Raw genomic sequence first — 23,687 nt, forward strand, 5'->3', positions numbered from 1 at the left:
ATGTCTTTTTAGTTTCCTTTTATCTAGAAGAGTGTTCAAGCCTTTCTTTTGTCTTTTATACACTGGCATTTTGCAGGCAACTAGGCCAGTTTTTTTGCAGAATGTCTTTGTGTCTAATTTTTTACTTAAGGTTAGATTGCCCTTAAACATTTTTTATAACAATACTATCTATAGTGCATCTAATCAGAAGAAGTGATATCAGTTTGTCACGTCATTGATGATTATGTGTTTGATCATATGATGAAAGTGATGCTTACCAGATTTGTCCATTGTATAAGTACCTTTTTTCCTTTGTAAGTAAAAAGTTTCTCAAACGACCATGATTTGAAAATTTGAAGTACATATTTGTTGAATTAATTGAATAAAAACTTCCTTTTTATAGTATAAGTAAATAAGTTAGATTCTTCATTTAAAAATACACTGTTTTCTTTTGATTTAGATGTTTTCTGTGGGTTTTTTTTTCAGTTATTTGATAGAAAATAATTTATGTATTTCTGTTTAGGACTTTTCACTGTGAATAGATTTATGCACTGAAGTATTTGTAGATGCAATAAAATGATGTCTGGGATTTGCTTCAAAATAATCCAGTGGTGGTGGTAGGGGCACAATTTAAACAGGATTGGCCAAATGTTGATTATTGTTGAAGTTGGATGATGGATACATAGGGGTTCATTATTTTACTGTACTCTATTTTTTGTATTTGAAATTATTTATTAAAATGTTTTTAAAATTAAAAAATAATAGAAATTTGTGAAATATTGATAATTCTGGAGATTATTAGATATCCAAAACCTTATGAAATGCTGGTCTTCATTCAGCAAATATTGTTTGAGTGCCTGCTTTGTGCCAGGCACTTGTGTGAAACTGACGATACTAACATAAGATAGACATTGTCCTCAAAGAACATAACAAGGAGTGAAAGATAACAAATAAACCATGCCAGACAATAGGATGGCTATAATAGAAGTATATATAAGATATAGTGATACACAAAGGAGGAAGCTGATTAATGACACTCAGGTGAATCTTTGCAAAAGAAATGACACATGAACTAAGTACATTTCTGTGGGATAGCTTTTTGCAACTTTGTATGTGTCTTCTACATATCTAGATTTTTTTTTTGTCTCATCTGGAATCAGTTTTCGTATTTAATATTTTCTTGTAAAAGTCATCCATGTCATCCAGATTTTCAGATTTATTTGTGCAATTTTGTACGTTTATCTCATAATTAAAAAACAAATTTTCCTTCTGTATCTGAGATTATTTCCCCATTCTTATTACTTACTTGTGTATTTGTGTTTTCTTTGTTAGTTTAGTGTCTACTAATTTATTATTTTTTACCAAGAAACAGTTTAACTATATATTTTTGAACTTTATATAATGGAATCACGCAGTATGCATTTTTGTTCAACATTATGTTTTTAAGATTTATCTGTGATGCTGCCTCTAGCTACAGATCACTTACTTTCATTGCTGTATAGTATTCTGTTGTATGAATTATCGGTTTTTTAATCCATTATCTCTTTGGCAGACATTTGGGTTGTTGTCAGTTCGGTGCTATTATGAACATTTGTGTGTGTCTATTGGCATTTCTGAAGGTCTATGTCTGTAGTAGAATTGGTGGATCACAGGATATGCAGAACTTCAGATTTGCTAGATAATGCCGAACCATTTTTGGAACTATTTCAGCTTATCTTTCTGTCTTTATGCTTCTTTCTAAATCTTTTTCTTTTTTTTGACTCTTTTTTCAAATGATTATTTTCTTAAGTCTTTGGAATTCATAATAGTATGTTTATTTAATTATAGTTTTCATCTGCTCTGTAGCAGAATTTCTAGGGTGAAGTTTTTTTCTGGCTGACTATTTTATCTGTATAGCAGTCTTGTTTTTAATTTGTATATTTTATATTGATTATTGGCACCTTTTAAATTACTACTCATCTTCGCAGAGTTCAGTTTTTACTTCTCCTGAGGCAGCCAGCTGGGATGGGCAGCTATTCAGAGATAAGTAGTGTTCCTTCCAATTTATAGTTACTCTTCTCTGAGATTCTTTGCAGAATGCTGCCTGTAAAGATGGAATGTAAGTCTGTTTCCTCCTAATGGTGTTGCATACTGTCAGGGGAGGTTCCCCTTAGACTTCATTCTCACTGTTTCAGGCAAAGGATTGTTGGATTTACTACTGCAAGTGTACCATGTGCTTTGTTTTTGCTTTTTTTCTGCTAGTTGAAAAAACTTTTAATTCTTATTTTTTATTGAAGTGTGGTTGATTTACAATGTTAGTTTCATGTGTTCAGCAAAGTGATTCACTTATACATGTACATATATATATATTTTCAGACTCTTTTCCATTACGTCATAGTCCAAGAACTTAAATATAGTTCCCTGTGCTATACAGTAGGTCCTTATTGTTTATCTATTTTTTTAACATTTTTATTGATTTATAATCATTTTATAATGTTGTGTCAAATTCCAGTGTAGAGCACAGTTTTTCAGTTATACAGGAACATATATATATTCATTGTCACATTTTTTTCTCTGTGAGCTACCATAAGATCTTGTGTATATTTCCCTGTGCTATACAGTATAATCTTGTTTATCTATTCTACAATTTTGAAATCCCAGTCTATCTCTTCGCACCCCCTACCCCCTTGGCAACCACAAGTTTATATTCTATGTCTGTGAGTCTATTTCTCTTTTGTATTTATGCTTTTTTTTTTTTTTTTAGATTCCACATATAAGTGACCTCATATGGTATTTTTCTTTCTCTTTCTGGCTTACTTCACTTAGAATGACATTCTCCAGGAGCATCCATGTTGCTGCAAATGGCATTATGTTGTCAGTTTTTATGGCTGAATAGTATTCCATTGTATAAATACACCACATCTTCTTTATCCAGTCATCTATTGATGGACATTTAGGCTGTTTCCATGTCTTGGCTATTGTAAATAATGCTCTTATGAACATTGGGGTGCAGGTGTCTTTTTGAAGTAGGCTTCCTTCTGGATATATGCCCAGGAGCGGGATTCCTGGGTCATAGGGTAAGTCTATTCCTAGTCTTTTGAGGAATCTCCATACTGTTTTCCACAGTGGCTGCACCAAACTGCATTCCCACCAGATTTACTACGGCAAATGTACCACGTGCTTTGAGGATCTGTCTTCTGCTGGCTTTATCTAAGATGTTTTGTTTGATTTTCACTGCATTTGGCAGTCCTTCCTCATTTATGGTGGTGGCTGAGGGTATAGAGGTCTTTTAATTTCTTTGAAAAGAACTTTTACATTTCTCTTTTCATTCTTCTTTTTTTAGAGTGCCTACTGAGAGAAGAGATCAGATATATCTTTATTCAATTATCTTAAAGCCTGAAGGTCTATATTTTCTAGTTAAGAACACTTTCATTGTTTCATCATAAAGTATGATGTTTGGCATAATCATTAGTAGTTATCCTTATCAGGGTAAAGAAATTTCTGTTTCTTGCTTTCTAAAACCGTCTATCTGTTTATCATTTTTAAAACTAGGACTGTGTGCTAAATTTCTGGCATCTAGGAAAATTCGCTTTTTTTTTTCTTTAATCTTCTAACATAGTAAATTACATTAGTACATTTTCTAATATTGACTCATCCTTGCTTTCCTTCTTTCTTAAGATTCTTTTATTGACTGATTTTTCTCCTAGTTATGTCACATTTTTTGTTTCTTTATGTGTTTCCAGTAATTACTTATTAGATACTGGACATTGTGAATGTTATGCTGTTGAATGCCTGGATTTTGTCTTCTAAGTGTTAAATTTTGTTTTATTTTGCAGTTAAGTTAATTGTGGATCAGTCTGATCCTTTTCAAACTTCTTTCTTTCTGAGTTTCATACTCTAGGCCTGAACTTGACAAAACTCAGAAACAAGACTTTGCCATTAAAGTATGACCCTATTGGGGACTGTAATGAAGTCCTGGATGTCTTGGTGTCTGTGGAAGTGCTCTTTACTTAGACTACTTGGAACATGAATCTCTCCCAGCATTGCGATAGCTCTGGAATTGTTGAGCTTCCAGTTCCGACAACCTTCAGCAACAGAATCACGGGGACTGCCCCTGGATTTTTGGAGTTCTCTTTCTGTGTAGCTTCCTTCTCTCTGATACTCGGTTCTGCTAATTCCAACCACTTCACATTTACCAAACTCAATTCTAATTCCTCAGCTCAGCAAGACTGCTGGATTCTGCTTGACCTCCCTTTTCCTGTGCACAGTTTGAAAGTGCCTCTCCTTTTTCACTTTTGATACTATTTTTGTTTTATTTTGTCAATAGATTTGGCAGAACTTTATCTAATTCTTACTGTTTTAATTCCTTTCAACTTTTTTTTAATGTTTACTTTTTCCCTTTCGCTATCTTCTTGATTTAATTGCCTCTTTAATATATGTTTAGTTTTGTTTTTGGTGTATGGCACTGGCCTACCCTTGCTCTTGCTTTTAAACTTTTGGCTTGCACTTAATTTCTCTAGGTGCTCTTCTGGGACAAATGGCTCACAACGGTTGTATAGTCATGTCTTGTATCTCTTTTGGGTTGCAGGTTTTAGTCCTCTAGTTTTAATCTTGATTCAAATGTTACCTGAGTACAAGTTTAGCATTGAGATAAAGGCTACCTTAATCACCAATTCACCAAATCACCTACCTCTCCACAGAAATTAATCACTGCTGTCAGTTTGTTGTGTACTTTTCAACCTTTTTCTACGCTTTATTTACAACTTATATAATTCTTAGAACTTTAAACAGTGTTGTGTGTGTGTGTGTGTATATATTTTGGTAATAAATGGTATTTTACTACTGTATTTATTCTTAACCCGCTCTTCTCATTCAGCAATATTTGTAGGAGGTCTGTCCATGTCAGTTCATGTAGATCTATAATAGAGAATGTTACAAATAATTTCACAGTATTCCATAGTATGTGTATACCGTAGTTTATTTAATGATCAACTTACTAAAAAAATTTAGGTATTTCCAGGAACTTTTAATTTTTTTGGCTCCTGTAAGCAGTGCTATTCTAAGACATTTTTGTGCATTCTCTCGTGTTCCTTCGTGAATATTACTTTATAAGAAATAGAATTCAGTGGGCCTTAGAGATGTGTATTTTTGTGGATTTTGCCCATTTACCCTTGAGAATGTCAATACTAATATACATTCCTTCCATCAGTACCAATTTTCCGTATCTTTGGTCTACTTTTATTACCGTTTTTATCATAATGATACGTGAGCCAAAATAACTCATTTTCTATTTGGTTTCTGTCTTCCTAAAGTTCTCAAAAATTCTTGATCCACTGTTAGCATCTTTCTGTGCTGTGATGAATATTTTTCAATGTGTATCTTTTTTTCTTTTTTCTGTATATATCTTTGCTATCATCTTAATTTAACTTTAGAAGAAAGAGGAAGTGAACATATGTCTTCAGCCTACTATCCTGAACTGTCATGGATGCTGGATTATTGGCTGTGAGGGCTACGAACTTGCTCTTGCATGCCAGTCTCCACATTCCCACAATTCAAGTTTGTGTCTCAACATAAATCTCTGTGTCATGGACCTTTGGGTCCAACCTTTAAATGCTTGAAATGGCAATTATAAACTCTGTGATTTTGCTATACTTTGTACTGAATGCTGATTAAACAATGTAACCTTTTCTGAAAAAAAATCATTATTAAGTGAGGGAATCTGTTACATGAATAAAAGTGTAATGATTTTTGAAATTTTTATCTTTAGGTTTTAGAGTATTTAAATGATCTGAAACAGTATTGGAAAAGAGGATATGGATATACTATTAATAGTCGATCCAGCTGCACCTTGTTTCAGGATATCTTTCAGCACTTGGACAAAGCAATTGAACAGAAAAAAAGGTAAAAACTTAAAAAAATATTTTTTAGTGTATATTCTAAGTGCCTAGTTAAGCTTCTGAAAAATGCTTTATAAAGGGCGATTTAAAAAAATAGTTTTGCTTGTGTTTTTAAAAAATGATTATATTTACAAAAGAATTAGATGACATATGTTATAAAGCATATAAACCCTCCATTCAACCCAAGGAAAACCCAAGTGATTCCATTTTCCTGCCTTCCCTTGCCCCCTTTACTCTCTATCCCCGGTAACTACTATCCTGAATTTGGTGTGTATTATTCCTTTGCCTCTATAAAATAGTTTTTATTATGAATGTATGTGTGCCCTAACAATATAATTAGTTTTGCTTAGAGAGATATGCTGGGCCTTGCTTTTTTTCCTTTTCAACATTACATTTATAATATTCATCACATTGTTGCATATACTGTAGTTCATTCATTTTACTATAGTACAATTTCAGTAATGCTCAATTTTCAGTAAATAAATACCATTATATGTATCATCTCCTCTTGTCAGTGGACAGTTGGATAGTTTCTGGTTTTTGCTGTTATAAATAGTGTGATTGTACATGGTTTCTGGTATGAATTTTTTTGTAAGTTTTTATTTTAAATGAGTTTCTTATCAAAAAGCCTTTGTTAACATTCATACATTTCAAAGTTAAAAAAAAAAACAAAACCTTTTCCTAATTTGAACCTTTGATAGAATCTGAACCCTATTTTATTTGACAAATATGCTTCCATGGAAGCATATACATTCACAATTGGAGATGAAAATTACGCTGTAAAGATTGAGACAAAGGCTGAATATGGTGTATTTGTGTTTGCAGTATTGAGTTTTATATACATATAGATAAGAAAGAGAAATTATGTGTACTTGTGGATATGACTTTAGTTTATGGGATTTTCTTGGGTTTGATGGGAGTTAGGGGAGAAAACCAGATTGAGTACAGATGGTCCCTGATTTAGGATAGTTTGACTTAACAATTTTTTGACCTTATGATGGTGCAAAAGTGATACACGTTCAGTAGGAATTGTACTTGAATTTTGATCTTTTCCTTGCCTCGCTGTGTGTGGTATGATAGTCGTTCATGATGCTGGGCAGCGGCAGTCAGCTGTGGCTCCCAGTCAGCCACACCATCACGAGCAAAAAACTACTGATACATTTAAAACCATTCTGTACCTATACAGCTATTCTGTTCTTCACTTTTAGTACAGTATTCAATAAATGATGTGAGATGTTCAGCACTTTATTATAAAGTAGGCTTTGTGTTAAATGATTTTGCCCAACTGTAGACTAATGTAAGTATTCTGAGCACATTTAAGGTAGGCTAAGCTAAGCAATGGTGTTTGGTAGGTTTTTGAGTTACTGATATTTTGAGTTTAATAATAGGCTTATTGAGATGTAATCCCATTGTAAGTGGAGGAAGATCTATATTTGGTTTCTGCTACCAAACACTTTTGTGGGACAGAATAGTCAAGACAAGTTCCCTCTTTGACATAGGCATTAACTTTTTTCCTACTTAGTTTTCTGAATGGTTTAAAATCCTTAGACTTTATGAGATAACAGACCTTTACTGTTTGTTCATTGTTTGTCCCATTTGAATGTGAGGTATGGCAAACTTAAAAATGTGTCTGAAAGATTCTTAAATAACTTTTGGAAAAATTGCTGTTATAATTTGATACCAGATTTAAAGTTTAAATAAGAAGTTTATCATTGATGTTTTAAAATAAGTATTTCTGTACACTGAAAACTATAAAACATTACAGAGAGAAATTAAAAATGACTCAATAAATGCAAAGATATACTGTCTCTGTGAATTAGAAGACTCAGATTGATCATCTGTAGGCTGAGTGTAATCCCTGTCATAACCCCAGTAGGTCTCTTTGTAGAAACTGAGAAGCTTATTTGACTGCAAATGGGTACAAGGGAAATTTTTAGGGTGATTGTGGAGATTGCACACACAGCTGTTACATTTACTGACATTCGTTTAACTTAACAACTAAAACAGGTGAATTTTATGATTGTTACATTATACTTCAGGAAAACTTTTTAAACACTATTGGTATCTAATAAAAGGAAAAGGTGGAGAAAGAAAAGAATGAAATACTTTTTTTTTGTAGAAGTGGAAATAATTTTTAAAGAATTTATTAATTCAGAAAAATGGCATTCTTCCTTAGAGTTTTTTACAAGATGACCACAAAATGCTTAACATGTAATTGTTAATGTGTTTTTAAATTACTAGCTCACTTCTCTGCCTTAATAAAATATACTAGAAAATAATCAATTTTTTAATAATGCAGGCTTTTGCAGTCTTGTATAGTGATTTGTTTAAATAGCCTTTATTTACTTTTAGATTCACAGTGAAATTGAACAGAAGGTAAGGAGATTTCTCATCTGCTTCCTCCAGCAACATGTGCATAGCCTTCCCCACTATTAAAATCCCATACCAGTTATTTTTTAAAACAGTTTTGAGAAATAGTTCATATACCATGTAGTTCACCCATTTAAAGTGTATAGTTAAGTGGTTTTTAATATATTCACAGAGTTGTGCAACCATTATCCCTGTTTAATTTTAGAACATTTTCATTACTCCAAAAAAAAGAAACTCCATTATACACCACATTAACAAAAGGTAGGATAAAAATCACATGATCATCTCAGTAGGTGCAGAAAAAGCATTTGACAGAATTCAGCGTCCATTCATGATAAAAAAAACTCTCATCAAAGTTGGTATTGAGGGAACATTTCTCAACATAATAAAGGCCATTTATGACAAATCCACAGCTAACATCATACTTAGCAGTGAAAGCCTTTCTTCTAATTTAAGGAACAAGGCAGGAATGCCATTCTTGCCACTTATATTTAACATAGTATTGGAAGTTCTAGCCTCAGCAGTTAAACAAGAAAAAGAAATAAAAGACATCCAAACTGGAGAGGAAGAAGTAAAACTATACTATTTGCAGAAGACATGATACTACATATAGAACACCCTAAAGTGTCCACAAAAAACTAGTAGAAGTAATGCATGAATTCAGTAAAGTTGCAAAATACAAGATACAAGGATACAGAAATCTGTTGCTTTTCTGTACACTAATATTGAACTATTAGAAAATAAAAAGAAACCCCGTTTAAAAATCACATCAAAAAGAATAAAATGACTAGGAATAAACTTAACCAAGGAAGTGAAATACCTATACAATGAAAACTATAAAACACTGATGAGGGAAACTGAAGACCGTACAAAGAAATGGAAAGATATCCTGTGGTCTTGGATTGGAAAAATGAATCATTGAAATATTACCCAAAGCAATCTGTGGATTTAGTAGTATCTCTGTCAAAATACCCGTGACATTTTTCACAGAACTAGAACAAATTATCCTAAAATTTGTATGGAACCACAAAAGACCCTGAATTGTCAAAGCAACCTTAAGGAAAAAGAGGCATAACCCTCCCAACCTTCAGACAGTATTGCAAACAGTAATCAAAACAACATGGTACTGGCACAGAAACAGACATGTAGATCAATGGAACAGAATAGAGAGCCCAGAAATAAGCCCACACATCTGTAGTCAATTAATCTACAACAAAGGAGGCAAGAATATAAGTGGAGAAAATACAGTCTCTTCAGGAAGTGGTGCTAGGAACACTGGACAGCTACATGTAAAACTCCTAGAAAAAAAAAGTGAGATTAGAACATTTGCTCACATCATATACAAAAATAAACTCGAAATGGGTTATAGACCTAAATGTAAGACCTGAAACCATAAAACTCCTTGAAGAGAACATAGGCAGAACATGCTTTGACATAAATCATAGTAATATTTTTTCTGAACCTGTCTCCTAAAGCAAAAGAAATAAAAGCAAAAGTAAACGAATGGGACCTGATTAAATTTAAAAGCTTTTGCTTTTAAAAGGAAACCATTGACAAAATGAAAAGAGAACCTGCTAAATGGGAGGAAATATTTGCAAGTGAAATGACCAACAAAGTTAATATCCAAAATTTATAAACAGCTTTTACAACTCAATACCAAAAAAAAAAAAATCAAAAAATGAACAGAAGACTCCAATAGACATCTCTCCAAAGAAGACATGCAGATGGCTAACAGGTACATAAAAGATGCTCGACATCACTAATTATTAGAGAAATGCAAGTAAAAACGAGATAGCACTTCACACCTGCCAGGCGAGGATGTACAGAAAAGTGAACTCTTGTATGCTGTTGGTGGGAATGTAAATTAGTAAAGCTACTGTGAAAAACAGTATGGGGATTCCCCCCCCAAAATAAAAATAGAACTACCAGATGACCCAGCAATTCCACTCCTGGGTATGTATCTGGGAGAAATGATAACACTAATTTGCAAAGGTGTGTGCACCCCAGCCCAGCATTCATAGCAGCACTATTTACAATAGCCAAGACATAGAAGCAACCCAGATATTCATCAACAGATGAATTGATAAGGAAGATGTGGCATATATATACAATGGAATATTACTCAGCTGTAAAAAAAAGAATGAAATTTTGCAATTTGCAACATGGATGGACCTGGAGAGTATTATGCTTAGTAAAATAAATTGGACAGAGAAAGATAAATATTGCATTATATCACTTATATGTGAAATCTAAAGAAACGAATATATATAGCAAAACGTAAACAGACTTGAGGATATAGAAAATGTGTGGTTCTTTGTGACTGGCTTCTTTGACTTAGCATAGTGTTTTCAAGGTTGATCCATGTTATAGCATGTGTCAGTATTCTTTTTTATGGCTGAATTATGTTCTGTTATGTTGACTATACTGTATTTTGTTTATCCGTTCATTAGTTTATGGACATTTAGGTATATCCACTTTGGGGTTGTTATGAGTAATGCTACTGTGAACATTTGCATTCATATTTTTGTGTGGACATATTTTTATTTTGCTTGGGTATATGCCTAGGAATGGAATTTATAGGAGAGTCATTAACTTTGACAATCAGGAATTGCTAAAGAATATTAAAACTGTAGTTATGTAAACAATCCCTGATGTGCACTGGTTTCTGGATATAATCTAAAGATGAAGCATTCCAAGTTGAGGTTGGCCCATTTATAGTAATCCACATCTCCTGCTAGGAGGTTTTATTTGTTTTGTTTTGTTTTATCTTAAGAAATTCCAATTTTTAGGGTTTTTTTTTTATAATTTGCTTATTTTATCCACAAGTGAAGTACATAGAGAGAAAAAATGCAACAAATTGAGTATTCCTTTATGTTAAGTAGTTGCTGATTGTATTTTTATATATTTAAAAGCTAATGAGACTAATGTTCATGCATGGCTTCTTGAATGAGATGCAGTGATACAGAGGCAGTGTGATGTAGTAGGCAGATGCTTGGATTTGGTTTAAGTTCTGGTTCTGTTCTACTGATGCTACAGATTACTCACTTCCAGAAAAGGGGACTGTCTCTCCTGACTCACAAAGTTGTTATGATAATCAAATGAGAGAATGTCTATTAAATTACTTAGTATAGTGCTATATACAGATAAGGTATTATTATCATATATGAGAGTTCTCTGGTCAAAACATGTCTTTAACGTCTTTGTCAGATATTCACACACCTTCCCTACCCCAACTGCTGGGAGTATTCAAATATTAGAAACAAATACTTTGTAGTACTTAATCTCTTCAAATTTTCGTGGCCTTGAGCTCATTTCTTAAATGAATTTCCTTTTCTTCAGTGAAATGGAGAAAATTTTTACTCTTTTTGGAGATTACTTCTTTATTTGTGAATTGAAAAGAGGACTCATTCAACAATATTTTAAACACCTACTGTGATACATGTCAAGCAGTGTTTTAGTAGCTGGACACAGTGATGAGTAAGACAAAGTCATTACACTTGTGACTCTTAGAATCCAGAGAAAACAGAAATGTATATAAAAGCCATGGGCTATGGTATTACTTTATGTAAGATTGTAAAACAGTATAAAATGTTAAAGGAAGGAGAGTTTGACTCTGTAAGAAGAAATGGTTTTGCCCACGGCCTTCTTTCCTAACTGAGGAAGGAGAGTCAGCGGTAATGGTGCTTTTCAGGGACTGGTTTTCTCTATACTAAAAGGCTGTTTGGGATGTTTAAAAATATTTAGCAGAATCAAGGTGAAATCTTTTTAAGTAGGTTTAAGGGAAGAAAATGAGTGTAGAGACTTCTATCAAATTTCTTTCCAAAAATCAGATTGACACTGAACAGTTTTATGAGTAGCACCAAAATTAAGGCTACTTCTGAAGGAAACTAACAGATGCTCAGCAAAGAGAGACTAATAGGATTTTATTAATAATAATAATAATAAAAACAACTAATAGACTATTTTTTAGAGTAGTTTTAGGTTCACAGCAAAATTGGGTAGAAATTAGAGAGTTCCCACATACTACTTCCTCCCCATACATACAAGCTCCTCCACTATTAATGTTACAAACCAGTGTGGTATAATAATAAGGTTTTAATAGAGGTTTAATATTTTATCTTTGTATTTTTTCTGATCTGTTCTATTGAAATGTTAATCTTTTTTCTTCATAACTCTTAAAAACCTTTTTTGTGTTTGGAGATTATAATAAGTGAGTGTATTTGTATATGTGTACATATATACAAAAGCAGTATTTGTCATTAATATTATGTGAGGAAATGTCTTTCACTTAATTCTAGAGTTCCCTGGCTACTTTTTGCTTTCTCCATCCCTCCTCCACCCCACATTGTGATGGTACTGTGTGCACAGGTTGTTATCTTTTTTTGTTGTTGTTAGCTTTTCATATTAATGTTAAATCAGAGATATTCTTCAGTGTTTCTGAATATTTTTCAACACAGTTTTAATAGCATGATTTTACTTCATGGAAAAATTAGAGATTGCAAATAATGTTAATAGACAAGTGTCAACATTTTAGTTTTATATAACCAGTCCTCTAAATCCATGGTCCTTGACTCTTATGATCTTGACTTTAATTTTTCTTCTTAAACCATCACTACAGTGATGGGATTAAAATCAAAACCGGTAAATTTACTGTTTAAGCAAATTTAAGCGGCTGTTGCTTTTTAAGCAGCTGTGATTAGAAAAGCATGTTGAATTTACTGAAGAAATGAGATGTATCTGGATTTTATTCTACTTTCCCATCCCCCATTATCTCTGTTAGTATATTTTTAATTTTTTTAAATTAGGGGAATTCAGTAAGTCACTGCTTTTTCAAAGTAAGGTTTATATTCTGGACAGTGTAATTGCTTGTCTCATGAGATCTTTCATTTTGTCAGGAATACTCTCAAATACCAAAATTAATTGCTGTAAATGTATGTTACTGTCATTAAATAGCTCTCATTAACCTTTTTTCTACCGTTTTGTTGACTCAAATCTTTGATATTTCCAGATTTCACTGTTGGATAACGTATAGCTTTTTAAGCTTGTGTAGTTCCATATTTTTACATAAGATGGCAGCATTGAGATAAAAATGTAGTGGCACCAAGTGATTACTTAGCCTGTAGTAACTAGGGGAGCTTTGTCTTCTAAAGTTCTTGGACTCTGTTCTCGCTTGTCTTTTTGCTACCTTTCTGCAGTCAGTGTTCCATGGAGTTTAACTAGGTGTGCCAGGAGACTTTAGCACTGGTTGTTGATACTGGCTTGATAAGGTACAAGTTCATTTAACTTGCCTGGCTATGCTGTGAATTCAGATTCAGATGTAAGGATGCCTCTGGAAAGATACTTTCTGACTCAGTAGACTGTAGGTCTGTGATGTCTAAAACTTTATTTCCCTGCTATGTCCTCAGTGTGTAGAACAAGTCTGGGATGCAGTTAGTGCTCAGGATGTATTGAAGGAATATCCACAGGCCTGTAGTCTCTTATTTTAGTCAAGCCATCATTATCCTCCCAGGCATCCAGGCCACAAACCTGTGCATCATTCTTGACTCTGTCTCTCGCACCTTCTATGTCTTCTCACCATAATGTTGGGTTTTTTTTTTTTCTTCCAGTTTTGTATCAGTTCCTTCCACTTTTCTTCATCCCCACTGCTACCACCTCAATTCAGGCTAATATCTTCTCTTTCCTGGATTTTAGAAACTGCTTCCTAAGTGCTTCCCTGATTTTAGTTTTACTTCTACTCCATTCCAGTACAGCTTATTATGGAGGCAGTAGAGGGTATATACAAAGATGAATACATTTAAATTATTGTCTCAGGGAACTCATGTCCTAGTTTGGAGGGTATTTGTAAAACAGCACTAAAACAGGTAAAAAAAATGCTGAAGGAGAATTAATTTGAGCTGTTGGAGTTTGGTAAAGGCTTTATGGGAGGAGGAATCTTTGAGTTTGGTCATCAAAGACTTCCTTCGCAAACCTCAGCATATCAGCCCTTAATACTTGTTTTGGTTTTTATTTAAACAGCTTTATTGAAGCATAATTGATATAAACAACACATATTTAAAGTATACAATTTGTTGAGTTTTTAAATATTTATACACCCATGAAACTATCACCATATCAAGATAATAAAATACCCATCACATGCAAAAATTTCTTGGTGACTTTTAATTTATTGAGGTAATTTATTTACAGTGTTTCAGGTATACAGCAAAGTGAATCAGTTATACATATATGTATATATACATATTCTTTTCCAGATACACACACACACACACACATTATACATATATATTCTTTTCCCATATAGGTTATTACAAGATATTGAATATAGTTCCCTGTGCTATGCTATACAATAGGTCCTTGTTGTTCATCTATTTTATATATAGTAGTGTGTATCTGGTAATCCCAAATTCCTAATTTATCCCCCCACCTTTCCTGTTTGGTAACCATAAATTTTGTTTTCTATGTGGAGGAGTCTGTTTCTGTTTTTAATTAATTTGTGTCATTGTTTAATAAATAAGTAAATTGTTTAATAAATAAATAAATAAATTGTAAAATAAATTTGTATCATTGTTTTAAATTCCACATGTAAGTGATATCATATGATATTTGTCTCTGATTTACTTCTTTGTGACTCTTTCTAATCCACTTCCCACCCCTACTCCTGGGCAAACTACTGATCTGCTCTGTCGCTATAATTTGTATTGTCTAGAATTTTATATAATAAAACTATATAGTATGTACATTTTTTGGTTTGACTTTTTTCATTCAGCATAGTGGTTATGAGATTCATTTACGTTGTGGGTATCAGTCATTCATTCCTTTTTGTTTATTTTGTTTTATGTAGTTTATTTAGTGTTCCACTATATGGATACACTACAGTTTGTTTATCTATCTCCTTATGGTGAATGTTTGGGTTGTTTATAGTTTGAGGCTATTGCTAATAAAGCTGCTGGGAACATTTGTGGTCTTTGTACCATATGCTTTCATTTCTTTATCCTAGAGATGGAATAGCTGAGTCATATTTAGGTATATGGTTAACTTTTTAAAAAACTACCAAACTCCTCCTACCAATGTATGAGAGTTAAAATTATTCTACATCTTGGCCAACACTTGGTATGGTAGGTATTTTTAATTTCAGCCATTCTAATGGGCATGTAGTAGAACCTTACTGTGATTTTAGTTTGCATTTGCCTAAAAACTAGTGTTGGAGGACAGAGGGAATGAAAAGTGTCCACCAAACTGAGAAGGCATCTTGAAACCAAAAAATTAGATAAGCAGCTTCATGTAATCGATGGATTCCTTTATCATAGGGTAACTTAGTTACAGGGTGGGATCAGGATAGGGCAGACAATGATCTGGAAGTATTTGCAGCTGTACCGTGCACTGCAGAGGGGCCATTGGGACAGTTTATAGTGAACCTGGGGTATGGAGGTAGGTACTTGGAAATAGGATGTACATTCCTAAGTTAAGATTCATGAATGGAGAACTAGTCTCGTGGGCCCCAGGAATACATCAGCAAAGATTTTTATTGTTTGGGGACTAACAGTGCATAGAGGTGACCTGGTCCTAATGATTATAAAACAGTATCTATTAATTACAAAGTCCTTAACAGAGAAATGACTTATTGCACACTGCTGTCCTGGGTAGAGTCAGTGGAAGGACCAGAGAAACTGTAAGGGCCCAAGATGGTGTCAGTTACGCTAATAGCCATACAACTAGTGATAGTGAACATCTTTTGATGTGCTTGTTAACCACCTATATGTTTGCTTTGTTAAAGTGTCTGTTCATGTCTTTTACTGTTTTTTAATTGGTTTGTTTATCATCTTTATTATTGTTACTATAGGAGTTCTTTATATATATTCTATGTGCAAGTTCTTTCTCAGATTTATACTTTACAAATATACTCTCCTAGTCTGTAGTTTTCCTTCTTTGTTTTTATAATAATGTCTTTTATGGGCTAATTTTGCCCCACTATTGAGGCAATTCCTCTTGAACATCTATTTGGTACCCTGTGTATTTTGAAGCTTTCCTAGTCTGGCTTGTTGGAATACAAACTATTCCTGGCCTTGTGTTAGCTTTGAGAACTTTTTCACCTCTTTCTTTTCAATGCCTTTTGCGTGAATTTGCATTGTTTTTTTCACACGCATAAGCTGATCAATACTAGCTGAAAACTTGAGGGGAGTCCCTGCAGATCTTTCTTCCCTGGGACTCTATCCTGTGAGTTTTAGCCAATGTAGCCTCACTAAATTCTCAGTTCTATCTCATCTACTCAGGAAGATTGCTGTGCTCTGTTTGGGCTCCCCTTCCCAAACTCTAGGCAGTTAAGATGGGACGGTTGTTGGGATTCACCTCATTTGCCTTCCCTTGCTCTGATTCTGACTTTTGTCAAATGTCTAAAAATTGTTATTTCATATATTTCAAATGGCTTTATAGTAGTTTAAGGCTGTGAGGTAAATTCAGTCCCTGTTACTGCATCTTGGCTAGAAGCAGAAGTTATTTCTCTGTATTTTTCCTGGAGAAAAATCTTTATGCTTGAGTCATTTTGTTCTGTATTTGTGTTTAACTGTTGACCCTGATGCTTCTCCAAATGCCTCACTGGAGCTGATGCTTCAATTGTAAAGGAAGACTTAAAAAAATACTTTCCTTGTAATTTTCTTCCCAAAGCATCTCATATCTCTAGCAGTTCATGTTGCTTATTTGTGCGCTTACATAAGTATGGGAATTATATGAGTTATCTAATGCTCTATTTGATATTCCTGGATCATGTTTGAAAATGCATTCACTCTGTGTAACATTAGTTGACTGTGAAACATGAATTAAGAGCTTAGAAAGATGTAAGCTGAGTACATTTAGGGGAAAAACATGCAATTATTAGTTGTTTTTCTGGTTGGGCCTTCTTTCTGGGTGTTTCACCTACTTTGAACACATACATAGTCATCAAACCTCATTTAACAAAGTAACTTTAGACCAAATTAAATTTCTTTTTTAATTAAAGAGTTAATAAATCTCCTTACCAACTTATATAAGTAAAAGAGGACTGAAATTTGGAGAAATACATTCTGTCTTGCTAGATAACATTAGGTAATTCACTCAGCTTTTCCTTATTTCTAAAATGAGAGGGCTTGACCAAATCTCAACCCTGAAACAGTTCCAATTGTGTATTCCTATATATAATTCATTTGTTTTCTTACATTTGTATTAATAGTTTACATTTTCTAGCTTTTTTTTAATGTACCCCTGTAAAGTAGTTTTGCCACTTATTGGAAAATATGACATCCCAAGTTTAATGTATTTTTATCAGAGAAAGAGTTAAATGTGTTTCATGCCCTTGTATCTCTCATTTTTTGGTAGACTATTCTGCTAAGAGTTCTAAAGAATATCTTCATAAGTCGGATTATAAGTTAATATGAGAAGTGAGACTAATAGAAGTCTACGTTGAAGGATCAGAGTACGTAGTTAGAATACAGAAAACAGAAACAGCATGATTCAAGAAAAATGGGAGTATTCAAAGCAAATTATAGGATATCTGAATTTTTCTTAATTTGATTGATATACAAGTGTGTAAATTTAAAATGTAAATTAATTAATCTATCTTGACATTTTAAATATAGGACTCATTAGGATAAAATTATTAGACTTCTCTGAAATACACATCATGTAGGAGATTAAACAAAACAATGTGGGACAGGATTTTAGGCTTACTATTCCTCAGGATGTCAAACTGTCGTATATAGCACGAGGGTTCTTGGGATTTGGAGAGGTCTGAACTCCCAAAACTGTATTCACGTTGTTACGGGATTGTGCATTTCCCTGGGATGAAGTCCCATTCCTTTAGATTCTTAGATAGTTTTATTTCCCCAACATTTAGAAACTACAGATGCAGTGAATACTGAATATGTATCATTACTGATTGTCTTGATAGCTCCTTTTTAAAAAAATTTTTGCATCTTCCTCCGAAAGACTGCATTCTTAAGTTAAAGGTGAAAACTTTGGTCTTTCTGTCTTGGCAGCCTGAACTTCTCAGCTCTGTTTATTGAATGCCATGTGAAATAAAGAAAGCTACATGGGACCATAGATAGGATGTAGCAATCTTTATGCACTCAGCAGTCTTCTGACAAAATTATGTGCAGTGGCTGTATATTAGACATTGAGTAAACTGAGAAGTGTTTTTCACATTCTTTACCCTTTTGTCCTCCCATATATTATATTCTCTTGTTCTCTCTGGTCTCTCTGAGCACCTCCCCTCACCTTCCCCGCCAGCCACACACACGTGCGCACATACACACACACACACATACACACACACACACACATACACATAGTTCCTTACTCTCTCATTCAGACATACACACTCTTACCCATTTGCTGTTGCCAATATTTTGGGCTTAGTCATAGACCAACTTTGCTTTGGAGAAGCTTGGAAATGAAACCCAGAAGAGTTCCCTTGCTATCCTTGGGACTTGGGTGTGTTCAAGGGGAAGCTGAGGATATGGTTCTTTCAAACAGCAGTTATACTAATTGAAGTAAATCAGTTGCTAGCAGATGGCTCAGAACATTTCTAAGATTTACTCTCATTTATGAGTCAGAGTAAAGAGCAGTGTGTTCCTGAGATGGAACCAACTCACTTCACAGGAATTACTGATTTACTTTACAGAAACCTGGCACATACCTTTAATGGCTTCTGATGAAAATTGGACCATAAATAAATACTTTTGTAATATTGGTTTTGATGTCTTTAGAATTACAAAAACAAACCAAAATTTAAAAACTGCTACTGTATGTGCACACACATACAAACTCCACAACTCTTTAGCCTCCATTAGTTGAAAGTGACCAATTTCCCATTTTTGGTGTTTGGAAATATTTTAGAATAGAAATACAATATGTTTTTATGTTTAACATGTATTCTCCTTAACTTTGTTGAAAAGAATTGAAATGTAAGGAAGTCTTATAACAGGGCAAACAGGTACAAGCCTGAGCAGCTGTTTAACAGATTATATTAACTCTTTGGAAGGAAAATGTGCTTTTTGGTTACATCCCATGGCAGTAGTTTTGTTGTTGTTGTTTAATTAATAAACTATTTTCTAGAGCAGTTTTAGGTTCACAGCAAAATTGAGCAGAAGGTAGAGTTCCCATAAACTCCCTCCCCACCAGACCTCCCTTACTATTGACATCTCACACCACAGTGGTACATTTGTTGTAATTAATGACCCTATGTTGACACATCATTATCACCAAAGTTCATAGTTTACATTAGGGTTCACTCTTGGTGTTGTATATCCTCTGGGTTTGGACAAATTTCTAACAACATGTATTGGCCGTATAGAATTGTACAGATAGTTTCATTGCCCTAAAAATCCTCTGTGCTTTGCCTGTTTATCTTTCCCTCCCCACTAACCCGTGGAAACTACTGATCTTTTTACTGTCTCCGTAGTTTTGCCTTTCCCAGAATGTCATATAGTTGGAATCATACAATATGTAGCCTTTTTGGATTAGCTGTCTTTACCTAGTAATACGCATTTATGTTTCTTCCATGTCTTCTCATGGCTTGATAGCTTTTTTTTTAGTTTTGTAGTTTTCCTCATATAGATCTTGTATATTTTGTTATTTTATATAAATATTTCATTTTTAGGGGTGCTAATATAAATGGTAATGTGTTTTTAATTTCAGATTTCCATTTGTTTATTGTTAGCATATAGAAAAGCAATTGACTTTTGTATATTAACTTTGTATCCTGCAGTCTTGATATAATTGCTTATTTACTCCAGGAGATTTTTTTATTGATTCTTTGGATTTTTTACATAGATGATTGTCATTTACAAATACAGTTTTATTTCTTCCTTCCCAGTTTGTTTACCTTTTATTTCGTTTTCTTATCTCATTGCTTTAGCTAGGACTTCTAGTACAATGATGAAAAGCAGTGGTGAGAAGGGACATTCTTGCCTGTACCTCATCTAATCAGGAAGGCTTTGCATTTCTCAACATTAAGTATGATGTTAACTTAGCTTTTTGTATGTTTTTTATCTAGTTGAAGAAGTTCCCTCTATCACTAATGTGCTGAGAATTTTTATCATGAATGAATGTTGAATTCTGTCAAATGTATTTTCTGAATCTATTCATATGATAATGTAATTTTTCTTTTTTAGCCTATTGATATAATAGTTAACATTAATAGATTTTTGAATGTTGAACCAGCCTTGCATACCTGGGACAAATCCTATTTGGTCATGGTATATAATTCCTTATTACATTGTTGGATTCTATTGGTCAATATTTTGTTGAGGATTTTTGCTTGCATCTAGCTTCTGAGAAAAATTGTCTGTAGTTTTCTAGTAGTGACTTTATCTGGTTTTGGTATTAGGGTAATACTGTCTCATAGAATTAGTTGACTGTTCCCCTTGCTTCTGTTTTCTGGAAGAACTTACAGAAAATAGGTAGAATATGTTCCTAAAATGATTGGTACAGTTCACCAGTATACACATCTGGCCCTGGTACTTTCTATTTTGGAAGGTTATTAATTATTGATTCAATTTCTTTAATAGATATTGGCCTATTCAGATCATCTCTTTCTTCTTGTGTGAATTTTGGCAGATTTTATCTTTCAAGGAATTGTTCCATTTCATTTAGGTTATCAAATTTTGAGGCATAGAGTTGTTCATAATATTTCTTTGTTATCCTTTTAATGTCCATTGGATCTGTAGTGAAGTCTCTTCTTTGATTTCTGATACCAGTAATTTGTGCCTTTTCTCTTTGTTTCTTAGTTAACCTGGCTAGAGAGTTACTGACTTTATTGACCTTTTCAAAGAATCATCTTTTGATTTTGTTGATTTTTTCTATTAGATGTCTTGTTTTGAATTTCATTGACTTCTGCTCTGATCTTTATTTTTTCTTTTGCTTACTTTGGATTTGATTTGCTCTTTTTTTTTTCCTACTTTCCTAAAATGGAAGCCTAGGTGATTGCTTTTAGATCATTCCTCTTTTTTAATATATACATTAAATGATATAAATTTTCTATAAGCACTGCTTTCACTGAATCCCACAAGTTTTTCTAAGTTGTGTTTTCATTTTCATTTAGTTAAAAATATTTTAAAATTTCTCTTGAGATTTCTTCTTTGACCCACATGTTACTTAGAAATGTGTTGTTTAATCTCCATGTATTTTGGGTATTTTTCCAGTTATCTTTTTGTTACTGATTTCTAGTTTAATTCCATTGTGGTGTGGTTTAATTCCATTGAGCAGATACTGTATAATTTCTGTTTCTTAAAAAAAAAATTTTAAGTTGTGTTTTATATTACAGAATGTGGTCCCTTGGTGAGTGTTCCACATGAGCAGGAGAATCATGTGTAGTCCACTGTTGTTGAATGAAGTAGTTTGTAGATTTCATTATATCCAGTTAATTGATAGTGTTGTTGAGTTTAACTATGTCCATACAGATTTTCTGCCTGCTGGATCTGTCGGTTTCTGATAGAGGAGTATTAATGTCTCCAACTATGATAGTGGGTTTATCTGTTTCTCCTTGTAGTTCTATCAGTTTTTTGCCTCATGCATGTTGTGCTCTGTTGTTAGGTACATATACATTAAGGAATGTTTTATCTTCTTAGAATAGTGACCCCTTTATCAGTAGGTACTGCTCCTCTTTATCTCTGATGACTTTCCTTGCCCTGAAGTTGGCCATGTCTGATATGTATATAGCTTCTCCCACTTTCTTTTGATTAGTATTAGCTAACATGTTATATCTTTCTCCATTACTTTACTTTTAATCCTGTATGTGTCTTTATATTTAAAGTGGATTTCTTGTAGAAAACGTATAGTTGAGTCTTATATTGATCTGACATTCTCTGTCTTTTAATTAGTATATTTGACCATTGACATTGAAAGTGATTATTGATATACTAGGATTAATATCTACCATATTTGTTACTCTTGTCTATTTGTTGCTTTTGTTCTTTGTTCCTGTTTTTGTCTTCCACACTTTTTCTGCCTTTTGATGTTTTAATCAAGGACTTTAAATGATTCTATTTCCTTTCCTTTCTTAGCATATCAATTGTATTTCATTTTTTTTAATCTTTTTTAGTGGTTGCCCTAGAATTTGCAATATACATTTATAACTATAATCCTAGTCTGTTTTCAAATAACATTTTACCACTTCATGGGTAGTGCAAGTACCTTATAATAACAAAATATTCTAATTCTTCCTTCCTGTCCCTTGTATCATTGCTGTCATTAATTTCACTTATACATACATAAGCATGCATAAGTCTGTGTGTATGTGTGTGTGTATATATATAAGCATACATAATTGAGTAAATTATTGCTACTGTTATTTTGAATAAATAGTTATCAGACCAATTAAGGATAAAAAATAAACATTTTAATGCTATCTTTACTTACTCATCTGCACTGTTCTTCCTTTCTTTGTGTTGAGCTGAGTTTCTGACCTATGTCATTTTCTTTCTCTCTGAAGAAATTTCTTTGAACATTTCTTGCAAGGTATGTCCACTGGCAACAAGTTCTTTCGATTTTGTTTGTCTGAGAAAGTGTTTATTTCTCCATCTTTTCTGTAGGATAATTTTGCAAGGTACAAAATTCTAGGTTGGTTGAGGTTTTCCCTCTCAAAACATCTAAATATTTCATTCCACTGTCCTCTTGCTTGCATGGCTTCTAAGGAGAAGTCAGGTGCAGTACCTACCTTTGTGCCAGTATAGGTAAGGTGCTTTTTTCCTGTGGCTTCTTTCAGGATTTTTTTCATTAGCTTTGATTTTCGGAAGCTTAAGAATGATATATGCCTAGGCATAGGTGTTTTTTTTTTGGAATTTATCCTGTTCAATATTCTCTTACCTTCCTGGATCTGTGGTTTGGTGTCTAACATTAATTTGGGTAAATTCTCATTCATGTTTGCTTTAGACGTTGCATCTGTTTTTGTTTCTCTTCTCTGTCTGGTGTTCCCATTACACATATGTTAATTTAAACCTTTTGTAATTGTCCCACAGTTCCTGTATATTCTCTTCTTTTTCTCTAGTCCTTTTTTCTCTGTTCTTGTCAGCTTTGGAAGTTTCTGTTGTCATACGCTAAAGCTCAGAGATTCTTTCCTCATCTGTGTCTGGTTTACAAAGATACTCTTTGTTTCTGTACAATGTTTTTAATCTCTATTATTTCTTTTTTATTCTTTCATAGACGTTCTGTCTTTCACTTAAATTACTCATTTCTTCTTGCATATTGTCTATTTTTTCCATTAAAGCCTTTAACAGATTAATTATAATTTTAAAAAATTCCTGGTGTGATCATTCTAACATATCTGCCATATCTGACTCTGGTTCTAAATGCTTGTTTAGTCTCTTTAAACTAAGTTTTTTGCCTTTCAGTATGTCTTGTAATTTTTTTTTTTTTGAAAGTGGACATGATGTACTGGGTAAAACTATGGTAAATAGGCCTTTACTAATGTAGCGGTAAGGTGTGAGGGAGGGT

General features: G+C 33.3%; 1 protein-coding gene across 3 annotated transcripts in view; it reads left to right on the top strand.

Moving 5' to 3' along the window:
* MINPP1 (multiple inositol-polyphosphate phosphatase 1) overlaps nucleotides 1–23,687 on the top strand; it is a 38,182-nt gene that overhangs the window by 9,855 nt on the left and 4,640 nt on the right. For 2 of the 3 annotated variants that reach the window (XM_072971545.1, XM_006206639.4), the window contains exon 4: nucleotides 5,726–5,859. The exons of the other annotated variant lie outside the window; for it this stretch is intronic. In XM_072971545.1, coding sequence (XP_072827646.1) covers nucleotides 5,726–5,859 — 134 coding nt within the window. The remainder of the gene's footprint in view (nucleotides 1–5,725; nucleotides 5,860–23,687) is intronic. 3 annotated transcript variants of the gene reach the window in all.

The sequence above is a fragment of the Vicugna pacos genome, chromosome 11 (genome assembly GCF_048564905.1).
Source record: "Vicugna pacos chromosome 11, VicPac4, whole genome shotgun sequence".
Lineage (NCBI taxonomy): Eukaryota > Metazoa > Chordata > Mammalia > Artiodactyla > Camelidae > Vicugna > Vicugna pacos.